The 27,944-nt window shown below is 39.7% G+C and overlaps 2 protein-coding genes across 2 annotated transcripts in view; both read left to right on the forward strand.

Moving 5' to 3' along the window:
• CALU (calumenin) overlaps positions 1 to 27,944 on the forward strand; it is a 229,850-nt gene that overhangs the window by 146,620 nt on the left and 55,286 nt on the right. The gene's annotated exons all lie outside the window — the stretch shown is intronic.
• Positions 17,794 to 27,944, forward strand: part of LOC138160448 (Golgi-associated RAB2 interactor protein 1B-like) — a 17,994-nt gene continuing 7,843 nt past the window's right edge. The window contains exons 1-5 of the mRNA XM_069087027.1: positions 17,794 to 18,030; positions 18,900 to 19,105; positions 22,061 to 22,316; positions 22,957 to 23,081; positions 27,831 to 27,877. Coding sequence (XP_068943128.1) covers positions 17,794 to 18,030; positions 18,900 to 19,105; positions 22,061 to 22,316; positions 22,957 to 23,081; positions 27,831 to 27,877 — 871 coding nt within the window. The remainder of the gene's footprint in view (positions 18,031 to 18,899; positions 19,106 to 22,060; positions 22,317 to 22,956; positions 23,082 to 27,830; positions 27,878 to 27,944) is intronic.

Below are 27,944 nucleotides of genomic sequence, written 5' to 3' on the forward strand. Positions count from 1 at the left end.
CTCTCTCTCTCTCTCTCTCTCTCTCTCTCTCTCTCTCTCTCCCTCTCCCTGTCTCTCTCTGTCTCTCTCTCCAGTGAAGTGTCTGTTCTCCCCAGCTAATCAGCAAAGGAACTTTTGCACAATTGTCAAATGTAACAGGAATTTACCAGAACCATTTTAATTTTTGTCTGTGTATCCTCAGAACCTAAAGCATTGCACATAGTAGGGTCTTTTAAAAAAATCAGCTTTGTTGAAATAATAATAATAGTTATATACAAATGCTCTAAATCACTATTGATTATAGAAATGCAAATTAGAATAACTCTGAAGTATCACCTCATACCTATCAGATTGGCTAGTGTGACAGAAAAGGAAAATGATTAATGTTGGGAGGATGTGGGAAAACTGGGACACTAATCACTGTTGATGAAGTTGTGAACTGATCCAACCATTCTGGAGAATAATTTGGAACTACGCCCAGAAGGTTGGCTATAAAACTGTACATACCCTTTGATCCAGCAATACCACTATTAGGTCTGTATCCCAAAGAGATCATTTAAAAAGGGGAAAGGACCCACATATACAAAAATATTTATAGCAGCTCTTTTTGTAGTCGCTAAGAACTGGTAATTGAGGAGATGCCCATCAATTGGGGAATGGCTAAATAAGTTGTGGTATATGATTGTAATGGAATATTATTGTGCTATAACAAATGGTGAGCAGGATGATTTCATAAAAACCTGGAAAAACTTACATGAACTGATGCTGAGTGAAGTGAGCAGAACCAGGAGAACACTGTACACAGTAACAGCAACACTGTATGATGAAGAATTGCGAATGACTTAGCTATTCTCAGCAACACAATGGTCCAAGACTATCCCAAAGGGCTCATGATAAAAAAAAAATGCTATCCACTTCCAGAGAAAGAACTGATAAAGTCTGAATACAGATCAAAGCATACTATTTTTCTGTTTCTTTCTTCCTCCCTCCCTTCCTTCTTTTCTTCCTTCCTTCCTTCCTCTCTCTTTCTTTCTTCCTTTCTTTTTCTTTCTTTCTTTCTTTCTTTCTTTCTTGCTTGCTTTCTTGCTTTCTAGTTTTCTTCCACAAAATGACTAATATGGACATGTTTTATATGATTGCACATGTATAACATATATAAGATTGCTTACCATCTCAGGAAGCAGAGGAGGGGAGGGAAAAAAGGACAGAATTTAGAATTCAATTTTTTTTAATGTTAAATATTGTTTTATGTATAATTGGGGAGAAAAATTAAAAATAAAAAAGAAGAAATAATATCTATAATGAAACTTTAAAATAATAATAAAACTAAAGATAAGTTTTATTTCACTCCCAGCATTCCTCTCCCTCCCAGGGAGCCATCCCATATAATAAACAGTATTTTCTAAGGCCAAAAAAGAAAAAAAAAAGTGATCAATAAAACTGATCAATACATTGAAAAAGTTTAAAAATATGTGCACATATGTACACATGTGAACCTCTCACCTCTTGCAAAGGTGTGAGATGGCAATATTTCTCCTATCTCTTCTTTTGAGCTAGGCTTGTTCATTATAATTTTGCAGAATTCACTTTTGATTTTTTTTTTGTGGTTGGCCTTTCTATTTATATTGTTGTAGTCATTGCATATTTTGTTTTCTTGGCTCTGTTTGTTTCATTTTGCATCAGCTAATGCAGATCTTTCCATGCTTTGTATTCATCACATTCATCCTTCCTTACATCACAGCAATATCCTAACACATTTATGTACCACAATTTGTTTAGCCATCCCCCAATCAATGGGCATCTATTTTGTTTCCTATTCTTTATCACAAAAAGCACTAAAATAAAAATTTTGGTGTATATGGCAACTTTTTTTTTTATCGGTGATCTTCTTGGGATATAAGTCTAGCAGTAAAATCTTTGCGTCAAAGGGTATGAACACTTTAGTCACCTTATTTGCATAATTCCAAGTTGCTTTCCAAAATGGATGTACAATTTACAGCCCTACCAACAATGCACTGGTGTGTATATCTTCCAAGAAACCCTTCCCAATATAAAATATTCCTATCTTTTGTCAACTTCACTAATTTGCATGGTGTGAAGTGAAATCTCAGGTTTGTTTTGATTTTCATTTCTGTTATTATTAGTGATTCAGAGCATTCTTTCACACAGTTGTCTATAGTTTTATGGAAAAATAAAATTCCATTGCATTCACATACTGTCATTTGTATCACCATCCCCAATTGTATGTGCTATTTGTCAATTTTACAGATGACTTGGATAAAGACACAGATATACGCTTATCAAATTTACCAAATGTATCAAATACATTGGATGATAGAGTCCAGATCCATAAAGATCTTCACAGATTAAAACATTGAACCAAATCTCAAAACACCAAATTATACAGGGATAAATGCAAAATCTTACACTTAGCTTTTTCTTCTTTTAAGAATCAACTTCACAAGTACAAGGTGGGGGAGGATAGCTAAACAACAGCTGGTCTAAAAAAAAGATCTGAAAATTTTTGTGGGTATGAGTCAATATGAGGGAACCAAATAACTCTCTAGCCAAAAAAGCTAACAACTTTAGGTTGCATTAAGAACTGAAGAGCATCCAGGACAAGACAAATGAGAATACCTTGCATTCTGTCCTGGTGAGAGCTCATCTGCAGTATTGTGTTCTACACCACATTTTAGGAAAGGGGGAAAGGAAGAAAATAAGCCCTTATTGAGCACCTACTATGGTTTCGGGGACAGCTAGGTGGCAAAGTAGATAGAGCGCTGGGCTTGGAGTCAGGAACATTCACCTTCTTGAGTTCAAATCTGCCCTCAGATACTTAAGCTAGCTGTATGACCTTAGGCAAATCTAACCTTGTTAGCCTTTAGTTCCTCATCTATAAAATGAGCTGGAGAAGGAAATGTCAAACTACTCCAGTATTTTTGCCAAGAAAATCCTAAATGGGGTGATGAAGAGTTGGACATGACTGAAAAACAGCTGAACTATGTGTCAGACACTGTACCAAGCACTGTTACAAACATTGTCTCACTTGATCCTCTCAACCACTCTGGGAGGCAGGTGCTATTATTATCTCTACTTTACAATTGAGGAAACTGAAGCAAACAGAGGCTAAGTGACTTGCCCAGGTTCACACAATTAGTATGTGTTCTGTTTGTCAATTTTACAAATGACTTGGATGAAGGCACAGATGGCATGCTTATCAAATTTACCAAATTTATCGAGTACATGGGATGATGGGATTCAGATCCAAAAAGATCTTTGCAGATTAGAACATGGAGCCAAATCTAATAAAATTAAATTATGTAGGGACAAATGCAAATTCTTACATGTGGATCTTTTGCTTTTCAAAGTTAATTTCACAAGTACAAGATTGGGGAGAATCTTCCTAAAGCCAGATGTGAACTCAGGTCTTTTTTACTCCAGAGCCAGCACTCTATCTACTATACCACCAGTTAATCAAAGACATGAATAGGTTGGAGAACATACAGAAGAGAGTTACCAGGATGGTGAAAGGACTTAAGACCCCTCTATCAGGGGGAAGTTAGGTGGCGCAGTGAATAGAGCACTGGTCCTCATGTCAGGAGGAGCTGAGTTCAAACCTGGCCTCAGACACTTAACACAAAACTAGCCATGTGACCTTGGGCAAGTCACTTAACCCCAATTGCCTTGCCTTCCCCCCTCCAAAAAAAAAAGCGGAAAAAAATATCCCTCCATCAAGATCCATTGAAAGGATTGGGGGCATATAGCCTGGAGAAAAGAAGCTTTAGGGATGATCATAGGGTTGTCATGAGAAAGAGGTTTTAGATTTGTTCTTTCTGACAACAAGGGGGAAACTAGAAGTAACTTGATATAATGAAAAACTTCTTAATGGTTACAGTTATCTCGAAGGGAACAAGTTGAGTCAATAGAAATTCCCCTCCCTGGAGGTCTTTAAGTAAAGACTGGATGACCATTTGTGGAATGTATTGCTAAGAGAATTATTGTTCAGGCATAAGTTAGACTAAATGACCTCTGAAATCCATTCCAATTTGGATATTCTTTTGAGTCTAGGAATAAACTTACAAAGCATAGAACAAGCTCATTAATTTTATTAAATATGTTGAGACTATAGTTATTTGTTTCCTGAGAGGAAATAGGACAAATGTTGCCAACTCCATTTGGCCCTTTTCAGTCTTCTAAGCAAGGTAGACCAGGGGCATAATGGGAGTTAAAAGGAAATTCCTATCCATAATTCAGTTTGGACTGAAAATGACAGAGGGGAAATAGTTTAAAAGACAGATTTTAAAACTAAAGTCAGCCAGGGAACCAAGATGGCAGAGCAACTAGAAGAATTACAGTATACTCCCACCCCCTCCCCAAATTCTTCCAAACAGATCTGAGAAATAAACTAGCCTAAATCTTGATTGGGAAACCCAAGAAAAAAATCATAAGTCATTTTTTTTCCAGCTCAGGTAAGTAGAGGGAGACAGAGAGGTCCAAAGATACTAGGGAATGGGGTATGGTCAGCAGTGTGCCTGCTGAGTATTCTATAGTAGGAAGAGGCTAAGAATCAGGGCAAGAAGAGGACCCAGTCTTGGCAAAGAGGGAGTTAAACTTGTGAAAGTTGCAAAAACAGGTGTCAACTGGGAGTTCTGTCACTCAGTTGTGAGTCACAGATCCAGGGCAGATTGAGGAGGGGACCTGCATCTTAGGGGTGAGGAGCTCACAAGCCCCAACAGATTTTTTCTTTAACAGTTGGCCAGAAGACACATTAGTTCAAAGCATTAAATATATTTAATTCAACAACATGACAAAATCAGTGACAGAGAGTTCACCCTGTACCTGTAGACCACCAGAAAGGTGGGAGAGGAAAGGAGGCATGTATGCCTGAAACACATGTGGCCAGGGAATACCCGGGGGTGAAGGGGGCAGACATACATATGCAACATACAGGGCTGGGGAATACACACAGACTAGACAACTCTTGTGATAAAGGAGATGTTCCCTGCTGGTGCACTTCTTTTCCTCCAATACTTCTACTTGTTTCCAACAAAGAGCTGCTATTGTCATTTGGCATATTATTCTCTGATTGGGAGCTGCTATCTTTGAAGAGCTGGGTAGGGAGGTATGTTTTTTGCTAAGTGAGTAACTGCTCTCTGCTGCCATTTGATGGTCTTTTAGTTGCTAAGCTCTACAGGGTAGGGATCTATTGAACTTTGAGCTCATAGAACCAAGGCTCTTTTGTGATTTAGATCCCTGCCTGACACCCCCAGCCAGCTGGCTTGGAGAAGCTCTTGAGCTTTTTTTTTTAATTAAATTTTATTTTTTTAATCAGAAAAAATTGTCTTTTCTCCCTCCTACCTCCATCCATCACTGCCCAATTAAAAACACAAACAAACCCTGTTACAAACATGTATATCTAAAATTCAGAGTTTCCTTGTCAAATAAAAAATACTAGAAACACTCAGAAAAAAAGAATTCAAGTACTGAGGAGCCACAGTAAGGACCATGATTTAGCATCCACCTGAGCATTTTGACTGATTATGCAACACATGGCAATTGCCTAACAAATTGGGAACAGGCCCCTTCCTCAGCTTAAGGCTGGACCCTGAATACAGGGAAAGGTAGACTTTTATCCATTAAAAAAATTCATCAAATAAGGCCAATTAATTAAAAGGAAACAATACAACATTAGGTAATCAGACTTCTGATTAGAGAAAAGACTAGGGACTTTCCAAGTTGGGAGGGGGAAAGTGAACAGGTGCAATTCCCTGAAATCAGAAAAAGAGGTATCCACTTGCCCCAAGTTTCTGTATTCAATCAAAGGAACCTGGAAACAATAACTGATTCATCAATATGAGACCAGTTTCCAGAGAAGGCATATGGATTACTTAAGAAGTACAATTGTGGGGTGCGGAGCCAAGATGGCGGAGTAGAAGCTTGACCTTCCCACGGCTACAGCTTCCACCTTCCCCAATCCATGTAAAAAGGGGACTCTAAACAAACTTTGGAGCTACAGAACCCACAAAATGACACAGGGAAGCTAACTTCCCGCTGAGGACACCCTGGCAGGCCGGCAGGAATCCACCACAGCGCTCTGGGAGCCAAGCCCAGCCTCACATCGAGGCTTTAGCCCCAGGGCGGGCCTGACCAGCCACGGCTGGAGGGACTCCAGAACAGCAGCAGCAGTGGCAGCTTCCAGATTTATCAACACATAGATGTGAAAGACAAGGTGAGAGGCCAGTGCAGTCTGGACTTTGGGACCAGTAAGTGGGAGTGATTGGCTTTTACCCCCCACCTCGAGAAGCCCCTGAGACGCCGGCACAGCCAGCCAGTGCCACATGACAGCTTCAGCTCCTGGCCTGCAGAGTGTAGGGGGACCAAGCACCAGTCTGAGGGGTCATCGCTCTTGCTTTAACCTGCTTGGATCTGGATTGCAGTCTAGGGTGGAGGTCCTGGGGTGTGTGTCCAGCTTGCCAGAGCATGTGGAGACCTCAGAGAGGGCACCCATCTAATACCTCCCGCAGCTGAGAAAACCCCAGCGTTTGGGATGAAAGCTCCCCTGTCTGGTGGCAGAGTCCTACTGTGGCAAAAAGCCCAAAAGTCAAGTAATTGAGTGGCAAAATGAGTAGGCAAAGGAAACAAAGCAGACAGAAGATTCCAACATTACACTCCTATTTTGGAGACAAGAAGGAGCAAGGCATGGGACAGGAGGAAAACAGTGAAGTCAGAACTCCTGCACCAAAAGCTTCAAAAGAAAATACAAGCTGGTTACAGGCCATAGAGGACCTTAAGAAGCAGATAAGAGAAGTGGAGGAAAAATTGGGAAGAGAAATGAGAACAATGCAAGAAAATTTTGAAATGAGAGTCAACAGCCTGAATGAGGAAAATAATACCTTAAAAAACAGACTGACTCAAATGGCAAAGGAGGCTCAAAAAGGCAATGAGGAGAAGAATGCCTTAAAAAGCTAAATTTGCCAGATGGAAAAAGAATCTCAAAAGCTCAATGAGGAGAATCATTGCTTCAGAATTAGATTGGAGCAAATGGAAGCTAATGACTTTATGAGAAATCAAGATGCTGTTAAACAGATCCAAACAAATGAAAGAATAGAAGGCAATGTGAAATATCTCATGGGAAAAACCACTGACCTGGAAAATCGATCCAGGAGAGATAATTTAAAAATTATTGGACTACCTGAAAGCCATGATCAAAGTAAGAACCTAGAAATCATCCTCCAGGAAGTTCTCAAAGAAAACTGGCCTGATGTTTTACTACCAGAGGGCAAGATAGAGGTTGAAAGAATCCACTGATCACCTCCTGAAAAAGATCCCAAAAAGAAAACTCCTAGGAATATTATAGCCAGGTTCCAGAATTCCCAGATTAAGGAGAGAATATTGCAAGCAGCCAGGAAGAAACAATTTGAATATTGTGGAAACACAATCAGGATAACCCAGGATCTGGCAGCTTCTACACTGAGGGATCGAAGGGCTTGGAATATGATATTCCGGAGGTCAAGGGAGCTGGGATTAAAACCAAAAGTCACCTACGCAGCAAAACTGAGTATCATGTTTCAGGGGAAAATATGGTCATTCAGTGGAATAGAGGACTTTCAAGCATTCTTGCTGAAAAAACCAGAATTGAATAGAAAATTTGACATTCAGACACAAGAAGCAAGAGAAGCATGAGAAGGTAAACAGGGAAAAGAAATCATAAGGAACTTATCAAAGTTGAACTATTTACATTCCTACATGGAAAAAACAATAATTGTAACTTATGAAACTTTTCTCAGTAGTTAAAGGTATTAGAAATATATATGTATATATATATATATATATGAGGGTATATGGGCATATGAATACATATGTGAATGTGTGTATATATGTTTACAGGTATACATAGATAGAAGGCACAGGACCAATTTAACAGGAAGGGATGATACTTGAAAGGTGAAATTAAGAAGTGAGAGGAATATAATGAGAGGAGATGGGGAGAGACAGATTGGGGTAAACTATCTCATACAGAAGAGGCAAGGGAAAATGGTTACAATGGAGGGGAAGAATAGGAAGGCAAAAGGGAATGGGTCAACCTTATTCCCATTGAATCTGGCTTGAGGAGGGAGTGAAATACACACTAAATAGGGTATCTGACCCTCCAGGAGAATAGGGGGGTAAGGGGATGAGACGGGGGATGATGAAAGGGGAGTCAGGCTGGGGGGGGAGGGAAGTCGGAATCACCCACTTTTGAAAAGGGACAGGATCAAAGTAGAGAATAGAACAAGTGGGAGGTGGGATAGGAGGGAGGGAAATATAGTCAGTCTTTTACTATATATCTACTATGTTATTGTTTTGCATTAGCCACACATGTACAACCTATACTGAACTGCTTATCTTCCCAGTAAGGGTGGGTGACAAGGAAGGAAGGGAATGAATCTGGAATTGTAAGTTTTAAAATCAAATATTCAAATATATATATGTATATGTATATTTAAAAAAGAAGTACAGTTGTGAGAAAAATCCTTTCATTAATCTTTAGACCTGACTGGGTTTCTAGTCTGCATAACCTAGGTCCTTAGTTAAGGATCTGTAAGCAGCAGGTAGAAGTGGTCCAGCTTCCCAGACACACAGGTCTAGGTTCATACAGTGCAATAAAGTTTTCTCACAATCCCCACCATTGAATAAAGTATTCTCAGAAAACAGAAGTTGGAATAGACTCATAATTAAATAGAAAGGGAACTGAGACAAGTTAAGAATCCATTCACAATTTGGAGTTAGTGTGGTTCACTCAATTTATTCAATTAACCACTTGCTGTCCTAATCCCTTCAATTCCCTTACACCACTATAAAAGAGCAGAGAACTTGGAAGACAGTATTCCATAAGACAAGGCATATAGGCTTACAATTATGAATAACTTACCCAGAAAAACTGAATAAAACCTACAGGGGTATAATGAAATAGAGGGCTTTCAAGCATTCCTGATGAAAAGACAAGAGCTGCATAGAAACTTTGAAGTTCAAATACAAGAGTCAAGAGGAACATCAAGAGGAAAACATAAGGGCTTAAACAAGGACAAACTGCTTACATTCTAATATGAGGAAATGACATATATCCTCTCTAAAAGCTATCGTTATCAGAATTCACAGAGGGAGTCTAATTAGACAAATGACCTGGAAGTAGTTTTGTTATGTCTTGATGACCTTACAAGAAGAATGGAAAGGAAGGAGAAAAGTATATTAAGAGAGCAGACTTCTATACAAACAAGGAGGAAGAAGTGGGAGAAGTAACTGACATTTGAACCTCATTCTGATCTAAATTGGTCAAAGGAAAGTAGGATGCACATACTACACAATTGGGTACAGAAATACATTTCACTCAACAGAGAAATAGGAAGGAAAAGGGAGAAGGGGGAATCAGAGGGAAGATAAAGGGAAGGATCAGTCCTGGGGAAGGAGAGAATCCAAAAAAGCACTAAATAAAGAAATACAAAAATAAAGAATTACAAAAATATTCATAATTCTTTTTGCAGTGTCAATGAATTGAAACTGAGGAGGGTGATGATCAATTGGGAATTAGTTGAACAAGTTACAATTATATGATACAATTGAATACTATTATGCTGTAAGAAATAGTGAAGGGAATGGTTTCAGAGAAACCTCTGAAGACTTGATAATATAATGTGAAATGAGCAAATTATACAACAGTATTGTAAAGACAATTTCAAAAGACTCTGATCAGCATAATGACCAACCATGATTTCAGATGACTAATGATGAAACATCCTACCCACCTCATCATAAAATTATGAAAGACTCAGTGCTGAATGAGATATATTTTTGGGGGATGTGACCAACACAGAAAATTGTTTTGCTTGACTGTACAAGTTTGTAACAAGGTTTGTTTGTTTTTCAGTTGAGTAGTGATGGAAGGATAGATAGGAGAGAGAGAAGACAATTTTTGCTGATTAAAAAAATAAGATGTAATTAAAAAAAAACTTCTCCAAGTTAGCTGTCTGGGTGTGTCAGGCAGGGATCTAAATCATAAAAGAGTTTTGGGACTATGAGCTCAAAGTTAAATAGAGCTTAGCAATTAGAAGACCACCAGATGGCAACAGGGAGCAGCAACCCAGCAAAGAACACACCTTCCTACCAGCTCAGCAAAGACAACTGCTCACAACCACATGATATGTCAGAGAAAAAATAGCAGGTCTTCCCAGAAAGAAGTTTGGAAGGCTCTGAAGGAAAGTGTAGGAGAGAAGAGGTATTAGGCTGCCTACCAGACTGAAGGTCTGCAGAGCCATTGTGCTAACCTCATTGTTGTATGACTGTGAAACCTGGACAGTCTACCAACACCATGCTTAGATCATTCCTAGTTCTGGTCAAACTCATTTACTCTCTTTCATGCATGTGGCTCAGCCCATGGCATTATGGGAAACAAGTTCCTTTGCTGCCATGGTATGCATTTTTGAGGCAAGCTGAATTATTCTGTTGTCTTCAGACAACCCTGTGGTTTTCCATCTCTGTTCTTGCTCATGCTTTTTCCTTTGTCTGGAATGTCTTTCCTAGTCTCCCTCCCTTCTCCTCTACCTAGACCTCTCATTCCTTCTTCCTCATTTTTAAAAATGCAACTCAAATACCATTTCCTCCAGGAAGCCCTCCTTGATTCACCCTAATCATAAATGACCTTTTGTCCTTCATACCTTACATCAATTTGTATTAATCACATGTATCTATCCTATCTTCCAACTATATTATAATTTTCCACGAGGACCTTTTTGTATTCAAACACCATATCCTCCGATGCCTAGCATAATAATCCTTCCATGATGTGACCTTTAGTAAATATTTGTTGAGTTTAATCCATGACTATAATTTTAAAACTAGAAAAGAAAGGTACAATGGAAAGAGCCCTTGTGTTGGAATTTGAGGATCTCAATTCAATTCTCACCCCTGAGACTCATTGCCTGTGATAACTTGAGCAAATCATCTCATCTTAGAAGTCAGACCTTGGTTTCTGCCTCTGTAAAATGAGGGAGTTTCAGGAACCAGCCTCTGAGGCATCTTCTACAATGAAATTTGTAAGCATGGAGTCTTCCTCCCTTTGTCTTACAGATGAGGAAACTAAGGGCCAGAGAAAAGCCAGGTAAGCTGCGAGGCTGAGTTGAACGCCGCCGCATGCTGGAAAGAGCAGTAACCTGGGAGTTAGGAGACCTCAATTCCTCCTGCCACTAAGTCAGCAGGACTTGGGGAAATCCCTTCATGTTGCTGGGTTTCAGTTTCCCAGCTGGAAAATGAACGTTCTTCTAGGTCAGGGATACTTAACCTTTTCTGTATCCTCTACTCCTTTGTCACTCTGGTGAAGCTTATGGGCCCTTTTTTCAGAAGACCTGACCTTGAATCCTAGTGCTTTTATTTATTTATATGATTGTAGTAGGAAACCCACTTAACCGTTTTGGGTTCCAGTTCTCCTTGAGAAGCCTGATAAATTAATATACTCACTCTGCCTTGAGAACCTTGGACAGTGATGGTGAAGCAGCTTCTCTCTAAAAGGCTGCGGTTTCTTAAGCAGCAGAGGGATCATAGCCAAGAGAGGTCTGGCAAGGAAATTGCCTTTAGGCATGTCATCCTGAAAACATTCTTGTTTGGCTTAACACCTACTTTCTTTTTATTGCATCAATTTTTTATTTTTATTCTGATCTTAGCCAGTAGGATAAGCATTTGCATATACAGAGTAGAACAAGGGGATTGTCTATGACATCACATGTCTCTGTTGTGTACAGGTTGCTTTTCTTTTTGAATATATAATAATAGCATGGGTTCTTAACCAACTTTTAATTTTTTTTCTTTAATAGCATTTTATTTTTCCCATTACATGTAAAGAAAATTTTCAATATTCATTTTTTGAAAGATTTTTGAGTTCCAAATTTTTCTTCCTCACTCCCTTCCCTCCCCCTTCATTGAGAACATAAGTATTGATTTAGGTTATACATGTGCAATCATGTAAAACATATTTCCACATTGGTCTTGTTGTAAAAGAAGAAACAGAATAAAAGGGGAAAAACATGAAAAAAAGTGAAAATAGTATGCTTCAATCTGTATTTAGACTCTATCAGTTCTTTCTGTGAACTTTTTTAAAGAAATATTTTGATAGCTATATTTCAATATAATTGATTTTCTTTGTAATCCTATGGATTTTATTTTATGCATTTAAAAATGTGATTCTAAGAAGGGGTCCATGAATTTCACTAGAATGCCAAAGGGGTCCATGACACAAAGAAGGTTATGAGCCCCTGACCTAGCCTCAGTAGCTAGCACAATGTTTTGAAGATAATATGAAGTAGTTAGATGATATAGTGCATAGAGTGCTTGGAGTCAAGAAGACCTGAGTTTGGATCCTGCCTTAAACATTTATGAGTTATGTGACCCTGGGCAAGTCACTTAATCTTTGTATGCCTCAATTTCCTCTTCTATAAGATGAGAATAATAATATAGTACCTCCCTCCCCTAGTTGTTTTGAGGATCGAATGAGTAAAGCACTGTGCTGTGTAAATGCCAGCTATTCATTAATAATAACACTTATAAATGTTTAAATACCTATAAATAATAATACTTACAAATACTTAACAAATTGTTAATAGAGTCACTGGGGGCTTGCCAGAAAGTCAACCCCTTAGAGCTGGTGTTGCTGGTTGAGATCCTTGCTGAGGAATACAGACTTTGAAACAAAGTCATGAGAGGACACTATTTGTAAGAGATGTGGCCAAGAAATGGAATTCTTTGGAGCTTCACCTAAGGCTAGAATTTTTTATTGGCATCTACTTGAGTTTTCCAAGAAGCAACTCACTAGAATAGTGCACAGGACAATGTCTATTTTTAAGAGCTCCTGGAGACAAGGGGGAAGGCAAACCTTAGACTTGAAAGCCATTGCGGCTATATTGGGGAATGAGATGAATGCACTTCTGGCTGATGCTTTTTAAATGTGTTTTTCTAGGGGTAGCTAGGTGGCCTGGAGTAAGGAAGATCTGAATTCAAATTCGGCTACTAATACTTCCTAGCTGTTTGACCCTGGACCTCAACAACAATGACAAAACAATAATTGTGTTTCCTCTTCCTCTCTCACTCAGACAGGGTAGTTATCTACCTTGTTGTCCTGAGAAACAAGTACCTTGGGGCAGCTAGGTGGTGCAGTGAATAGAGCACTGGCCCTAGAGTCAGGAGGATCTGAGTTCAAATTCGGCCTCAGACACTTAACACAAATAAAATTAGCTGTGTGACCTTGGGCAAGTCATAACCCCAATTGCCCTACCTTCCCCCCTCCAAAAAGCAAAAAAACCCCAAGTACCTGGACATTCACTCTGGAAGAGAGGATGATGCCAGGATTGATGCAGATAAATTGGAAACCAGAAATTCTTTGTCTATGGATGACCAAAGGTGATTGGAGCTGTTCACAGTCTCAAAGGGATTAGATGCCATAGGGAAGCTTGTCCTTTTGGGGTCTCTTAATGAAGAGGATGAATTTTATATCTCTCTCCCGCTCAGACTGGAGTCTCCTATAGATTGAGGCCACTCTGATAGCCTTCCACATACTCAAATGGTAAAAATACTCAAACCTAGTTTCTTCACAGAATTGAAGATCCAGAATGGACTTCAGTGGGCATCTTGTCCAAACCATATATGAAAGAAATCTCCACTACATCACACTCAAGAAGCAATTGTTCAGCCTCTGCTTAAAGACCTTCAAGGATAAGGGAACCCTCCACCCCCAAGATAACACATTCCACTTTTGGATATCTCTAATTGTTAGGAAATGTTTCCTTATATCAACTCTAAATTTGCTTCTTTGCAGCTTCCACTCATGGCTGTTGGTTCTGCCTTCCAGGACCAAATAGAACAAATCTGATCTATTTTCAATATGATAACCCTTCAGAAACTGGAAGACAATTATCATGTACTCCCTGAGTCTTCTCTAGTCTAAAAATTCGCTGGTTCTTCCAAGGGATAGTTTATTATGGATTCAAGAACTGTCACCATCCTCACTGCCCTCCTCTAGGTAATCTCCAGTTTATCAGTGTCCTTCTTAAACTCTGGTGCCTGGAACTGAACACAGGTAAAGTTTGGTGAGAGCAAAATCCAGTAAGATTACCACCCCTCTCCTCCTGGAAGATATGGTCACTCATAAGGTAGCCCAAGAATTGCATTAGCCTTCTTGGCTGCCATACCACACTACTGATTCATATGTTAACTCACACCAAAATTCCCCAGATTATTTTCAGAACAGCTGCTATTGTCTCCATGCCTCTTCTTATCCCTTCCACATCACGACTTTCCCCATTACAGTTTTGATATATCATGGGTCAGCATAAGAAATTAAATGGGAATTTTGGGGGAGTTTTAGTAAAGGTCAGCAGATAACACAGAAAAAGTTTAGAAACTCATAAATGCATAAAATATATGTTTATAATATCAACATATTTTAACTTTTAATACTACAATAATTCAGATTTCTTCTCTGGTATGAAGAGAGGGCCAAAAAATTTTATATGGATTTTCCAGCTCATGAGGGTACTGCATCCTTAACCCCTACAAAATGGAAGGGATAACTATTTGCAAAGTTGATTTTTTGTACCTAAGCACAAGATTTACATTTATTCCTGCTTCACTGTCTCTTATTAGATTGTAATGGTAATGGTAATTTGAAGATCTTCCCTTCCCTCTAATAGGGTGAATGGAATCACATGGAGCCTGTGGTGGAAGGAGTTTGCTGACAGGTGGAGCAGAGCCCACAGGAAGCTAGGAGTCAGAGCAGCTAGATGGTAGGAGAGAGAGGATGCCAGGTAAGGAGACAGCTAGGCTTGGGAGTGCTGGTTTGTGGGAAGGTTAAGGATAGTGTGGCTCTCTGTGGTGTCATGGTGTATTGACTTCTTTGCTACTATGATGGATTTGGCTTCCTGGTTTGGGGATTCAATTTTCTGCTATCTGAATAAATGTTTTGATTCTGTCTTCTCTATTTTGCAATTGAGAACTGTGCTGCCATATTTACAGTCACCATTGGTGCTGTGAATATTGCATTGGCGCTACATAAATTCAGCCCAGCACTCTAACCTTTCAAGCTATTTTAGGATCTAGACTGATACACAGTGTGTTAGCCAACTTTCCTAGATTGGCATCATTTGCAAATGTGATGAGCATCCATACCATTTATGTCTTTAACAAGCCACTGACAACCCTACTCAACAATACAGGGCCAAACACAGAGCTCCAAGGTACTCCCCTAGGAACCTCCTACCATGTTGACATTGAACTGCTAACAATCAATCTTTGAGTCCAACCATCCAATCACTTCTAAATCCATTGGATCCTAGTATTGTCTAATCCATACTCCTTCATCTTCTCCACAAGAGTAGTATGAGATGCTTTGCTAAAATCTAAGTAAACTATAGCCATAGTATTCTCCTCATCTTCTAGTTGAATAATCTTGTCCAAAAAATGGAAATGATTTTAGTCTACCATGACCAGTTTGCCACACTGGCTCTTTGTAATCCCTGCTTCCCTTTCTAGATATTTATCAATCAATTAAATTCAATGAACATTTATTAAGAGCCTATTGCATGCCAGGCACTGTGTTAAGCCCTGAGGATACAAATAAGAAAAAGAAAGGTAATCCTTGCCCTTAAGGAGCTCATAGTTTAGTAGAGGAAGACAGCACACAAAAAGAAGCTGGAAAAAAAGAGAAGAGTGGACCACCATGGGGTATCTGACATGTGGGCATCACGTTCAGGCAACAAACAAATGTGTTCAGGCAAATCTGGAGATGGAAAGTGGAGGGTTAGCTGAAGAGTCCAGTCCTCTTTAGGGGAAAGCTTTGGGAGGAGGTTATGCTCCATCCTCCAGCCCTCCAGAGAGGAGAGGAGGCTGAAGGAGGTGGGAAGATATTGAATTTCCCAAGTTGCATTAAACATCTTGATGATGAGATTTCAGATAATCAGTTTATCCTGGGAGGGTATCACAGTCCTTTAGAATTCAAACTAAGCAGAGCAGCAGATGATCTCTTCTTGAATTTCCCTAAGAGTTTAAGTTAAATTCATTGCCCTAGAGTTTCTAGACTCTTCTCTTCCCTTTTTGGAAAATTAACCCTTCTCTAATGTGGTGATCTTTCCAATTCCACTAATGACATGGACAATAATCATCCCTACCAGTTCTTTCAGGACTCAAACGTGTAGTTCCTCTGGACCAGGTGACTTAAACTCATCAAAGGCAATTAGGTGTACTTTTACTACCTCCCCTTATTTCCAGTGTGAAGGTCTTTGCAGAGAAAACAGAAACAAAAAGAGAACTAAACAGCCCTGCTTTCCATTTGTTGTCTGTTGTCACCATCCCATTCACCCTAAGTAAAGGTTTGATCTCTTCTTTTGTGATCCTTTCCCCCTAATATAACTTAAGAGAAACACCCAAACCTTTCTGTTGTTCTTCTTTGCTCCATCAGAATCCTGACCTGGATTATCATTACATGGGTTCTACTCCAGAGCAAATGAATAGGGCCTTTGTGGGACGTGCATATATACACTCCTGCTTACCGAAGGGGCCCAGCTAGCAAGACATCATGGTAGTGCATGGTTTTTATATGATCTTGCTTATGGAAAAGCAAACCCCAGCTTTTCTCTGATCTAGTCTATCGACAACTTGGTATAGCATGACCTCTGTTTGTTGGCTACCCTGTGTTTTCTAGTGATATCAGACTTTATTGGACTTTACTCCCTGGCTTGTGTTCCTGATAGTGAACCCAAACACCGTACTGCTACCAGTCCCATTCTGTGTTCTTCCGGACTGAGACCACGGCCCAGTGGTAATGTACTCTCTTTCCTGGGTTCCTAATTAGATAATATGTTAGTCATAGATTTCAAAATCTTACCATCTTTCTGATATGCCAATGTATAGGTCAATGGACAGCTAAAGTTTTTGTCCAAACATCAACATGTATGGGGTTTTCAGGCATGGAGATCTGAGGGATGGGAGAATTTGAATGAAATTATGCCAGTATGCATATATCACAGGGAAGGGAAAGGCTAGAGGTAAATTGTAATCATTGTTTCTGGTTTTTTTTTGGAGGATCCTAACTAAGAAGTTGTAGTTTTTGTGGGCTAGTTGGCATATTGAGGGACACTCTTCCCAGTTGTAGTCAGGGTGGGGTGACCAAATAAGTTCTTCACTCACTATCTAAGTCTAGTGATCTGTCCTTGCCTCAGTGACTGACATGGTAGATTTTTTCTTGCAATGATTAGCAGTGTCTCACTACATTGTTCATAGAATCTTCTGGAGGGAGGACAATTCTGTCCATGTCCATAGAAAGTCTAGGATATTTAGAATTCAGATAGATTGGAAAATATTATATAGGGAAGAAAGAAAGAGCCTCCTTTATTTATCTCTCCTATTAAAGCATCAAGGTTTTTAGCTATCATAATAGCTCATGTTTATATAGGATTTTAAGATTTACAAAATATTTTATTCACTACTCTTTGAGGTTGTTAATGTAAATATTTTAAATCCCATTTTACAGATGAAGAAACTGAGGCTCAGAGAGGTTAAGTGAATTGCCCATGGTCACACAGCCCAGACAGATCCACAGACCTGGACTTGAAACCAGGTCTTTTGACTCCAAGTACATCAATACTCTTTCCCCTACATTGCACTCACTATCTCAGTGATGTCATCCATTGTGAGCTGACAGACTTTCCTGGGCCTTGATGAGCAAACCCTAGGCAAATAGAAGAGGGAGGTCAGATCAGGAACTTACAACTGGCCCCTTGACTACATATAGAGAAAGACATGTTACCATCAACTCCTCTAAGTGGAAGACCCCAGTGGAAGTCAAAAAAGACACTGTATGTCCCAAGATGCTCCCCTGATTCAACAATGGTCATTAGGGGCCTCCCACCTGCAGCTGAAGAGCCAGACCCTGGAGTGGGACTTGGGGTAGAAGAGGGGCTATTGTGCCAACTGATTCATTCTCCAGAGTTTAACTTGTTTCCCAACTCAGCTGTCTTTGAAAGCAACTTCATCCAGGTACCCCTATCCAGCAATTTAAGCAAATTCTTTCTCCCTCTCCCAAATGTTATACCCAGGACTTGGGTAAAACATTTATGTGAGCCTTGGAATCCCTTGGGGGAAAAGGGGACTGAAAACTCAAGGGGTTAGGTCCCAAGGCCCCCTTGTTTGTGTACATAGAGTAATGGTGTCACCTGCAAGACTTCTGCTATACAAGGCACCAAGTATGAACTTTCAGGTAGAGGTCAGAGGTGACAATAGGGATTGATCAAATTGGATCTTAACCTTCAACCCTAGGGCATTAGCATAAAAGTACAACTAGTATGGTAATAAGACCAAACTGAAGTCATTATCAAAATCACAGCTTTCATTTGACAATACTCCAAGTTGAATATGAAATTTCAGAAAAACGGCGAGCCCTTCAGATAAAAGGACCAAGTACAATAGTCTAAGCAGGCTTCCAAGAGTCTTAACCTGGGGTCTATGGCACCTCATGTGCTCAGTAAATAGCTTTTGTGGATTTGGATGGGGAGAAAAATGACATCTTTATTTTCATTGGTGTTTGGTTTCTTTTGTGTAATCCTCTGTATTTCATTTTAAGCATTTCAAAATATGATTCAGAGAAGGGATCCTTAGGCTTCATCAGACTATTAAATGATCCATGACACAAAAAAAGGCTAAGAATTCTTTGTCCAAATGCATAAATTAAGCAATTATTATAAGAGACTCAAAAGTATGTTAGTGGTTGAGGAAACACTTTAGAGCTGAATGGGGAGTTAACAAATAAAGACTGTCTACGAGGCAGATAACTGAAAACTGACTTTGAATTAAGTGATTCAACCAACATGGTTGAAAGTACCTGCTACCCCTTCTTGTTATGTGCTTAGATCCATGCCTTTGGGGCTGCTTTTCAGGTCACAAAGAATTGGAGAAACATCTATGACCCATCTACAACGGTCGCTCTTGGTGTGACCTCATCAGTGGCATGCCTTCCTCTTCCCAACATCCTCCTGATGGCCAAAGTGAAATGGCCCAAAGGACAATCTCCAAAGTGGGTCAGTCCAGTAGTAGCACCAGCTATCATCCTCAAGAGGTAAAGAAATTAATGAGGGTGAAGGAATGAAAGGGAATACCACTGAGTACCCGAGAGCAAGCACGCTCTAAAACTGAGTTACAGAATGTCAGCTGTGGGAAGGGCATTCAAGATCAAGTCTTTCAGTTTATACTTGGGGAAGCTGAAGCTCTGAGAGGTTAAGTGATTTCCCCAAGGTTGTAGAGCCAAAAAACTGTCAAGCTTAGAGTTTGAACTAGGCTCTTTTAGTTCTACACCCAAGGCTTTTTCCACTATGCCAGAATCACAGATAAAAACATAGAGGTCCCTAGAAGCTGTATTGGTTTCTGGTCCAGTAACTTAGACTTACAATGTCAGAACTTCAAGACAATTTAGAAGTCATATAGTTGTAGCAGCAAGCACCCCAAGCGTCCTCAGGATCGTTGCCACCACAGGTTCTTGGATCTGCTTTGTTAAAGGAAAGCAACTCAAAATGGGTTAACAAGCTTACTTTAATCAGTCAGACATATATCGTTTACCTTGTTCAGGGGAAAAGGTCGGCACCCCGAACTTCAAAGTACACAGACAGAATTATCAAGACAGAAACAGATCTAGTAGACAGATTTCAAACTGTCCAACCATTACATCCATACCCAGTCAACATCTGGGTTTCAACATCTGGGTTTTTTCAAAGCGGGGGGCTCAGGACAACGGCTTCCCAGAATCTATATCAAATCACAGAACACTTCTCAAAGTGAGCCCCAAAACAAAGTTACACATCAGGGCTTATATAGACTTCTTCTGGCTCAGAGAATGTAACAACCTTTTGGACCCACTGGCCAATCAAAAAGTATCTACTGAAAAACAAGCCTCCCACCCCAGGCTTCAGGTGCACTTTAGCCTAGGGGCAGGGAAGTTCTTCCAAATTTGCATTCCCATTACAATGGTCTAACTCCTTCATTTTACAAGTAAGGAAAAAAACAGACCTGGTGAATGAGAAAAAGGATTTGGGGGGGGGAGGTGTAGACAGATCCCCTGGAAAGAGAAAACAAGAGATTGACTCCAATTCCTTGTCATGAGAAGGAATGAAAAGTTATGTGACCTTGAGTAAGTGCCTCTGTGTTTGTGTACTCATTGGTATGATGAGGGGGCTGGCCTAGACAAATTCTAGTATCCCTTTCCTGTCCTAAAATTTTGATACCTTAAAAAAATAAAATAAAATTGTGCATTGTGTTAGGTGTCAGGACCATAATGAAAAGCCAAAGATAGTACCTGCTCTCAAGGAAATCACAGTCTAATGGGGAAGACAAGATGCAAAGAGCTATGAACAAACAGGTTAAATACAGGTTAAATTGGAGTAAGTTCAGAAGGAAAGCATAAGTATTAGGTAAGACCAGGAAAGGCTTTTGGCAGAAAGTAGGACTTTAGTAGAGAATTGAAGGAAGCCAGGGAAAACAGGAGGAAGTAGGGAATTAGGGTGTTTGAGGGAGTATCAATATGTATGTTGAAGCCCCCTAATATGAGGGCAGGAGTTGGGAAGACTATGAACCAGGAACTGACCTCATTGAGGAAGGGAGAAGAACATCTTGGGATTTAGTGAATAACAGTTACCAGAATCCCCAGTGGGTGATAAGTATGGATGGAATGAACCTTGTTATTAGTTTATTCACCCACAAAGGAAGTCCTACTCATCAGTCCATGCCTCTGCATCTCTGACAGGTTTTCCCTCACTCGTGGGGAGGGACATTTTGGGGTTGAGAAGAGGGCAGAGTAACCTATGCTAGAGCCCAACAATTTTCTTTGGTAAGAGAGTTGTGGAGTGTATATAGCCTGTATCAGATTACTTGCCATCTGGGGGTGGGGGGAGATGGAAGCGGGGAGAAAAAATTTGGAACTCAAAATCTTATAAAAGTGAATGTTGCTCCCCCCTCAGAAAAGGGGGGGGCAACTAGGTAGTGCAATGAATAGAGCACCAGCCCTGGAATCAGAAGGACTTGAGTTCAAATCCAGCTTCAGACACTCAACACACTAGCTGTGTGACCTTGGGCAAGTCACTTAACCCCAATTGCTTTACCTTCCCCCCTCAAAAAAAAAGTAAACATTGAAAACTACTTTTACATGTAATTGGAAAAAATACAATACTATTAAGTGGGGGGGGGAGGAAGAGGGATGGGGAAGAGATAGCAGAGAATGAAAAAGTCTAATGTTTTTCTGTCTTCTATTTTTCTCCTTTGGTTTCTTTTTTGTAAAATAATCCTAGCATCATTGTCCTTTTCTGAAAGCCTGGATTCTCCCAGGAGACCTGTAACATTCTGGCCACAATTAAGTTTGTGAACTTGGAGCTCCCAGCAGACTACATGGCACAGGGTAGAGAGTAGAGAGCCTTTGATCTAGGATCAAAGTTCAGTAACCCCGCTGGGTCAATGTTATCCTTGGGGACCCTTATGGACCCTGTGGGTCTACCTAAATCTAATTGCCTGTTGCTTCTTCCCCTCACTAAACCTGGTCCCTTTGCCTACTTAGAATTGTGTTATCTGTAGACTTTCCTGCTTAGCTAAATTCTTGTCCTGAATCTTCCTAGTTAGCCTTGACCTGTTACTGCCCATGCCCAGAATCCTCTTGTTTCTCTTTCTGTGTCTGTCAATCTCTCTCTCTCCCTTAGATCTTTTTATTTTTTCTCTCTGCTCTTCCCCCTTTTTTTTCCCTTCTCATATTTTCCCCTCCCTTTCACTTTACTCATTTTCATTCTCTCTTTCCCTTCCTTTCCCCTCTTTTTCTTTCTGCCCTTTCTCTTCCCTTCCCTTCCCTATCTGTTTCCCTTTTGTTACCTACAGCTTTCTTTTGGGGGGATTGTTTTGAGGGATCATTTTATGGGATTTCATGGAAAAATTCCTCATTTTGCCACTGATCCTGCTGACTGAGGAATATGGCCCTATCAAAAAGGATGAGTTCTTCTCTGGAGGGGTTTCCATTTTCCCTCTTCTCTTTTGTCCCCAGGATTCTCCCACTAAAGTTTGTGGAACTCCAAGTTTGTGACTGGTCCCAACGTATCCTGAGGGTCCGGACAGTTGCTGAAAAAATTTACTACCTAAAACTGCACTTGGATCATCCTGAGATTGTGTTCCAGTTCTGGGTCCGGCTGCTGTATATTCTAGAGAGGGGACTGTCTATTACCACTAAAGACCCGAGAATTCATGTAACTCACTGCCTAGTCCCCAAGGACTGCAAACCTGCTGGGAATGTCACAGAAATGGTAAATGGACTCCCAAGAATGAGATCATAGCATCATGGAAATAGAGCCTGAAGGGACCTCAGAGGTCAGCCAGTCTAACACTCTAGCAGGCAGGTCATTATAAGGGAGAACATTTTAGATCACAGCTCTGCAGTGTGTGGTCTGAAGACAGCCTTTCCCAGTATTTTGTTTTGTTTTGTTTTTGATGTTTACAAATGTGAGGATCTAATACAGGAGATCTATTAAGAGTCACTAACCAATTGAAGAAAACTATTTGTACAACCAAGAAACAACTAAATACGGGGTTGGGTTTTACCCTCAGAGAAATAGAAATTATTCCACTCATGTAAACAGAAAACATAAAGCTTTATTACTCAGAAATACCATAAAGTTATTCTAGAACAATAAAAAGTATTGGGTAGGAACAATACATTTAACAAGTAAGAATTCAGGCCTGGGGCGTGAGAAATAGGATTTCCAGATTCCAAGTGAACCACTAGTATGGCCACTGCACGGAGCACAGTGGGGCTTTTAATCAGCTAGGGAAATGGTGTTTCCTCTTGGCTGGGGACCCCATAACATCACAAAGAGGCAATCCCTTTCAAACCCAAGAGAGTGTGAGCCTAGCAACCTCACTTTACCATATGATCTTTCTCTCCAGCTCGAAATTAGCACACCACCACCTGCTGGACCAAGTGAGAGCCTGGCTCTTCTTATGGCCAAGGGACTGTCTGAAGCCTCTTCAAAGCATTCAGCAGGCTTGAGGCAGGGCAAGAAAACAGCTAGGTAAGTGCATAATACCTCGTCCCACTCTTTTCTGCCAGTAGGGAGATAAGGGAACTTGCCTTAAGACTGAGGAATCAACAACTGAAAAATCCTAACTACTCTCAATCCTCACGCAACGACCATGGGCAATTCACAAGTCCTAGCTCTTCACTATGTCTTTCTTCTGGTATTACAGGGGCAGCTCACCTTAAAACTCCTGCGTAGTCCTGATCAGAGTAGTGAAATAGTGACCTTGCCCTAAGGGAGGGAAGGTCTTAAGAGGCAAAATTTGAAAGAGAAGTCTGGAGACCTAATTACTAACTTAGTGTCTCACCTTTCTTATAAGAGAGACTGGAGGGGAGGGAAAGAGAGATTAGTAGCCCTCAGTTTGGAATAGTATGTAAATTTTCTCATCTATTCTCCTTTTCCCTATAGTATTTGTTGGTGTCAACTGGGCTTCAGTCCCTAATCCAATGGACATGGGAATAATTTGGGAAGGTCACACAAAAAATCACCAGCTCATGCTTCTGCCCATAGATACCCCTGGGAATGTCAGATTCTGGCTTATTGTGCTTTCCTCAAAAGGGCCCTCATCGACCTTCCATCACTCAGGCTAACCAGACAGACATCATATATTAGAAAGATTTTATTTATAAAACAAAACAAAACAGAAAAAGCTTGTGCCCTAGCCCATAGTCAAGAAAATATTGCCACTTTCCTCATGAGAAAAGAATCTCAGGGGCTCTAACAAGTTCACTTACCCTCCCCCCCAACTGGACTTATATAGACCACAGCACGCTCACAGTACAGGCAAAAAGACAGGTTGCTGGAAATGTATTGCTGCATATTTTGAATCCTCTCTCATGTTCTGCTGTGCAAATAGCAATGGTTCTTTTTTCTTTTCCTATTTTCTATTATTTTAGTTTTAGTATTTGTTTCCTTTTTTTTCTTATTTTGTACTTAAGTTTAAAATAAAACATTTGCAAATTAAAAAAAGAAAAAGAAATTAAGGGGGAAAGAAAAGGGTAGGTTGCCTATGATTTAAGCACACAGATTTACTCCTCCATTAATAACTCTGTGCCTCTTTGCTCCTTGGTAAGTATAATTCCCTGTAGGAGATACATTGATGCACACAGGCCTCTCTCCAGGTCTTTTCTTCAGGTCAGTATCTTCTCTCTTTGAGTTCTGTGTGTTCCTTCATACCCAGAAGCAAATGCCTTATACTACATGAACACAGGAGGAACAGCTTCCCTGCACTACTTTTACATGTTCACATATGTAAGGGAAGCTTGGGCTCTCCTTGAATATACTTTAGGCAACATGGTAGCTTCTAAGTAGATTCAGTCAAAGGGCCACATGGGAGGACCTAGAGAGCCACATGTAGCCTAGAGGCTGCGGATTCCCCACCCCTGTTCTGATCTGTTTAAATTCCAAAATTGCATTTGCTAACTGCCCTAGAGTCAGGTGTTAAGACTAGATAGCTGTGGAGGAAGCATGGATTAAAAATATCTGCATACTAGCCAACATGAAAAGAGAGTGGAAACCCAGGTGTCCTGGAGAACAGTGTAGAGAATAAAAAGGAAAGAAAATAAAAGAGGAATGAGATTATTAAGAGAAGTAGCTAGATGACACAAAATCTGGAGTGGAGGGGATCAACAGCACAGACACGCAGAAAATCAGATAGGAGAGTATTCATTTCTTTGATGAACAGGTCTCAGAGCAGGGGTTCTTAAGCTCAGCAGGTTTACTTTAATTGCAACCTCTTCAATATTTTGCTAACTGTATTTCAATATAATTAAGTTTCCTTTGTAATCCTATTGATTTTATTTTATGTATTTAAAAATGTGATTTTTAAATGTGCTTCTGAGAAGGGGTCTATAGGTTTCATCACACTGCAAAAGGGGTCCATGACACAAAAATGATTTAAAAACCCTTTCTGAGAGAGACAGAGAGAGCCCAGACTTGTGTTGGGAATAAAAACAGGAGGGAAATAAGAAGACTATAGACTACTCAGACAGAAGATCTGGCAGTCCAAGACTGAAATGATCAGTCCAGGTGACTGATTAAAGGTATCTAGAACCAAGAGGCTTTTACATACCATTTTGAGCAGCAGGCTAGATTTAGATGAATTCTATGTAAGCACTCTAGCTTAGCACATACAATATCTGGAATATAAAATATGCATTTAATGAATATTTATTGACTATTTTTTACTATACCTATATAGAATTTATACTGTGATAAATGCTTTGGTCCTGCTCATAACAGTGCTGAGGAGAGGATATGGGAGAGAAAAAAGGGAGTTAGGTAAGGGCCCTAAGGCACAGCCCCCCAAAAAAAGTATTTATCATGTATCTATCATATTAAGGGCAAGGGATACATTTTAATGTCTATCTAGGGATATGAAGATAGACATTAAAAACAGTTCTTCCCTTTAACTAGGACAAAAATCCCTGTAACTTGGGTCAAGAGGAATATGACAGACAGAAAAAGAAGGTAGCCTGATATTTTGTCGCTATATCTAGTTGGGAAAACCAGCACTAGATCAAACTGGGTCTGCCCGTTGGAAGATTAACAGGTGTGGCCTGTCTAAGAAAATGGTAGGACATACACATAAAATATGTATCTAATTTTAAAAGTAAATTATTTATTAGGTTAAAAATTCCTAGAAATTTTTATTTTCACTGTTTAACCTCATACAAGAGTCTAAAAATTTGTTTTTCAAATCAATTTCCACAATAAAGGCTTTTTAAAAAAAATTTCTTTTCCCCCAATTACATATAAAAACAGTTTTTAACATTCATTTTTTTAAATTATGAGTTTCACATTCTCCCCATCCTTTGCCTCCCCCTTCATTGAGAAGCTAAGCACTGATGTATGTTATACATATACAATCTTATAAAACATATTTCCATATTAGTCATGTTATGAAAGAAGACACAGCAACAACAAAAAAAACCACGAAAAAATAAAGTAAAAAATAGTATGCTTTGATATGCATAAAGACTCCAATCAGTTCTTTCTCTAGCTGTGGATAGATAGCATTTTTCATCATGAGTACTTTGGAATGTCTTGGATCACTGTATTGCTGAGAATAGCTAAGTCAATCACAGTTGATCATCATACAATATTGCAGTTACTATGTACAATGTTCTCCTGGTTCTGCTGATTTCACTTTGCATCAGTTCATGTAAGTCCAGGTTTTTCTGAAATCATTCCATTTGTCATTTTGTATAGCACAATAGTATTCCATCCCAGTCATATATCACAACTTATTTAGCCATTCCCCAATTGATGAGTATCCCCTCAATTTTTGATATCACAAAAAGAGCTGGTATAAGTATTTTTTGTACAAATAAAGCTTTTTTCATTAGCTTTAAAAAATGATTTGTTTTTAAATTGATATCTTTTGTAGTTATGTCACAATGACTTTAGAATCCTAACTCTATCCTTTCTCTTCCCCAATCTAGTCATCCCTTGTAAAAAGAAATTTAAAAAAGAAAGGGGGGAAAAACATTACCGTGTTTCCCCGATAATAAGACCTATCCCGAAAATAAGCCCTCTACTTACTGTGTAAGATTCCTCTAAAATAAGCCCTCCCCCGAAAATAAGCCCTATTGAGATTGCTACTGTAGTGAAGGTGATCCCCTGCGCTACACACTACATTACGGTACCCTCTGTATGCACCGTCCCCCCCCCCCGTGCGCTCCCCGCCCCCCCCCCCGTGAAACGCACACTGCACTCCGAGCTGCATCCAATCAGAGCTGCAGCAGTGAGCGCGTCATCCTGTTCTTCCCCAGTGATTTGCTTGCTGGCGCCATTGAGAGCAGTGCCGCGGAGGAGAGCTGAGGCAGGACAACATAAGCCCTCCCCTGAAAATAAGCCTTCTGGTGTTTTTCTTTCCAAAAAAAAAATAATAATAAGACAGTGTCTTATTATCGGGGAAACACGGGTATAACAAAAATAGCTAATATATCCAACCATGTCTGAAAGCATATGTAACATTCCATGTCCGTGGTCTCCCATCTTTACAATTTTAGTTAGTTTTTAAAAAAACAACTTTCTGTTTTCTGAATCTATTATGTAGTCTTAAAATTAATATAATACACAATTATAGTCCCAGAGAAAAAAAAACCATGGAAATGAATTTCCTTCTTTTTCCAGCAGAGGTGAGAAGTTGGGATGCAGAACCTTGCATGCAATGTAGTTGCTGTATTGATTAGTTCTGCTTCACTATTTTCTCTTTGTCCTAAGGATAGACTTATAAAATGAGTAAGGGGGAAGAGAGTGTATCTAGAGATGATTGTGACGTAAGAAGCATCAACAAAACATGAATGAAAATTTGTATTTGAAAAATTAGTTTCATTGAAGTCCTGTGTTATTATTTTATTTCCATGGAGGGGCAGGTACCAGTTTCATGGCAATCAAAACTGTTTTTACATTTGGGATATATGCAATTTACAACAGATAAAATGAATACATTTGTCTACTTCCATGGTATATGAGCAGATGGAGAGGTACCCACTCCTTCTCAGCAAAGACAAAACTTAGCTTTTCTTTGTCCCTCTCTCCTGGCTTTCTCACTTCTCTAGTCACTTTTTAAGTAGGTCATACTCACCAATATAGCCATTTCCATTTATATCTGCGCCTAAGGCATTTGCACTTGGAAGAACACTATTGGAAGCCAGGTTTGAAATGAGATTTCAATGTTCTTTCCTTTTCCTTTTGTCTTTTTTTTTTTTACCCTGCCAATATTTCCTGGATCATCAGGACCAACATCATGGAGATCACCAGAGATGTTCAGACAAGTAACTCAGGTAAAGTAGCATGCAAGACACACCCAGCTCTCTCTCTCTCTCTCTCTCTCTCTCTCTCTCTCTCTCT

The sequence above is a fragment of the Petaurus breviceps genome, unplaced genomic scaffold, assembly GCF_028583685.1.
Source record: "Petaurus breviceps papuanus isolate PSGF00001 unplaced genomic scaffold, PetGlider_PUasm1.0 181, whole genome shotgun sequence".
NCBI lineage: Eukaryota > Metazoa > Chordata > Mammalia > Diprotodontia > Petauridae > Petaurus > Petaurus breviceps.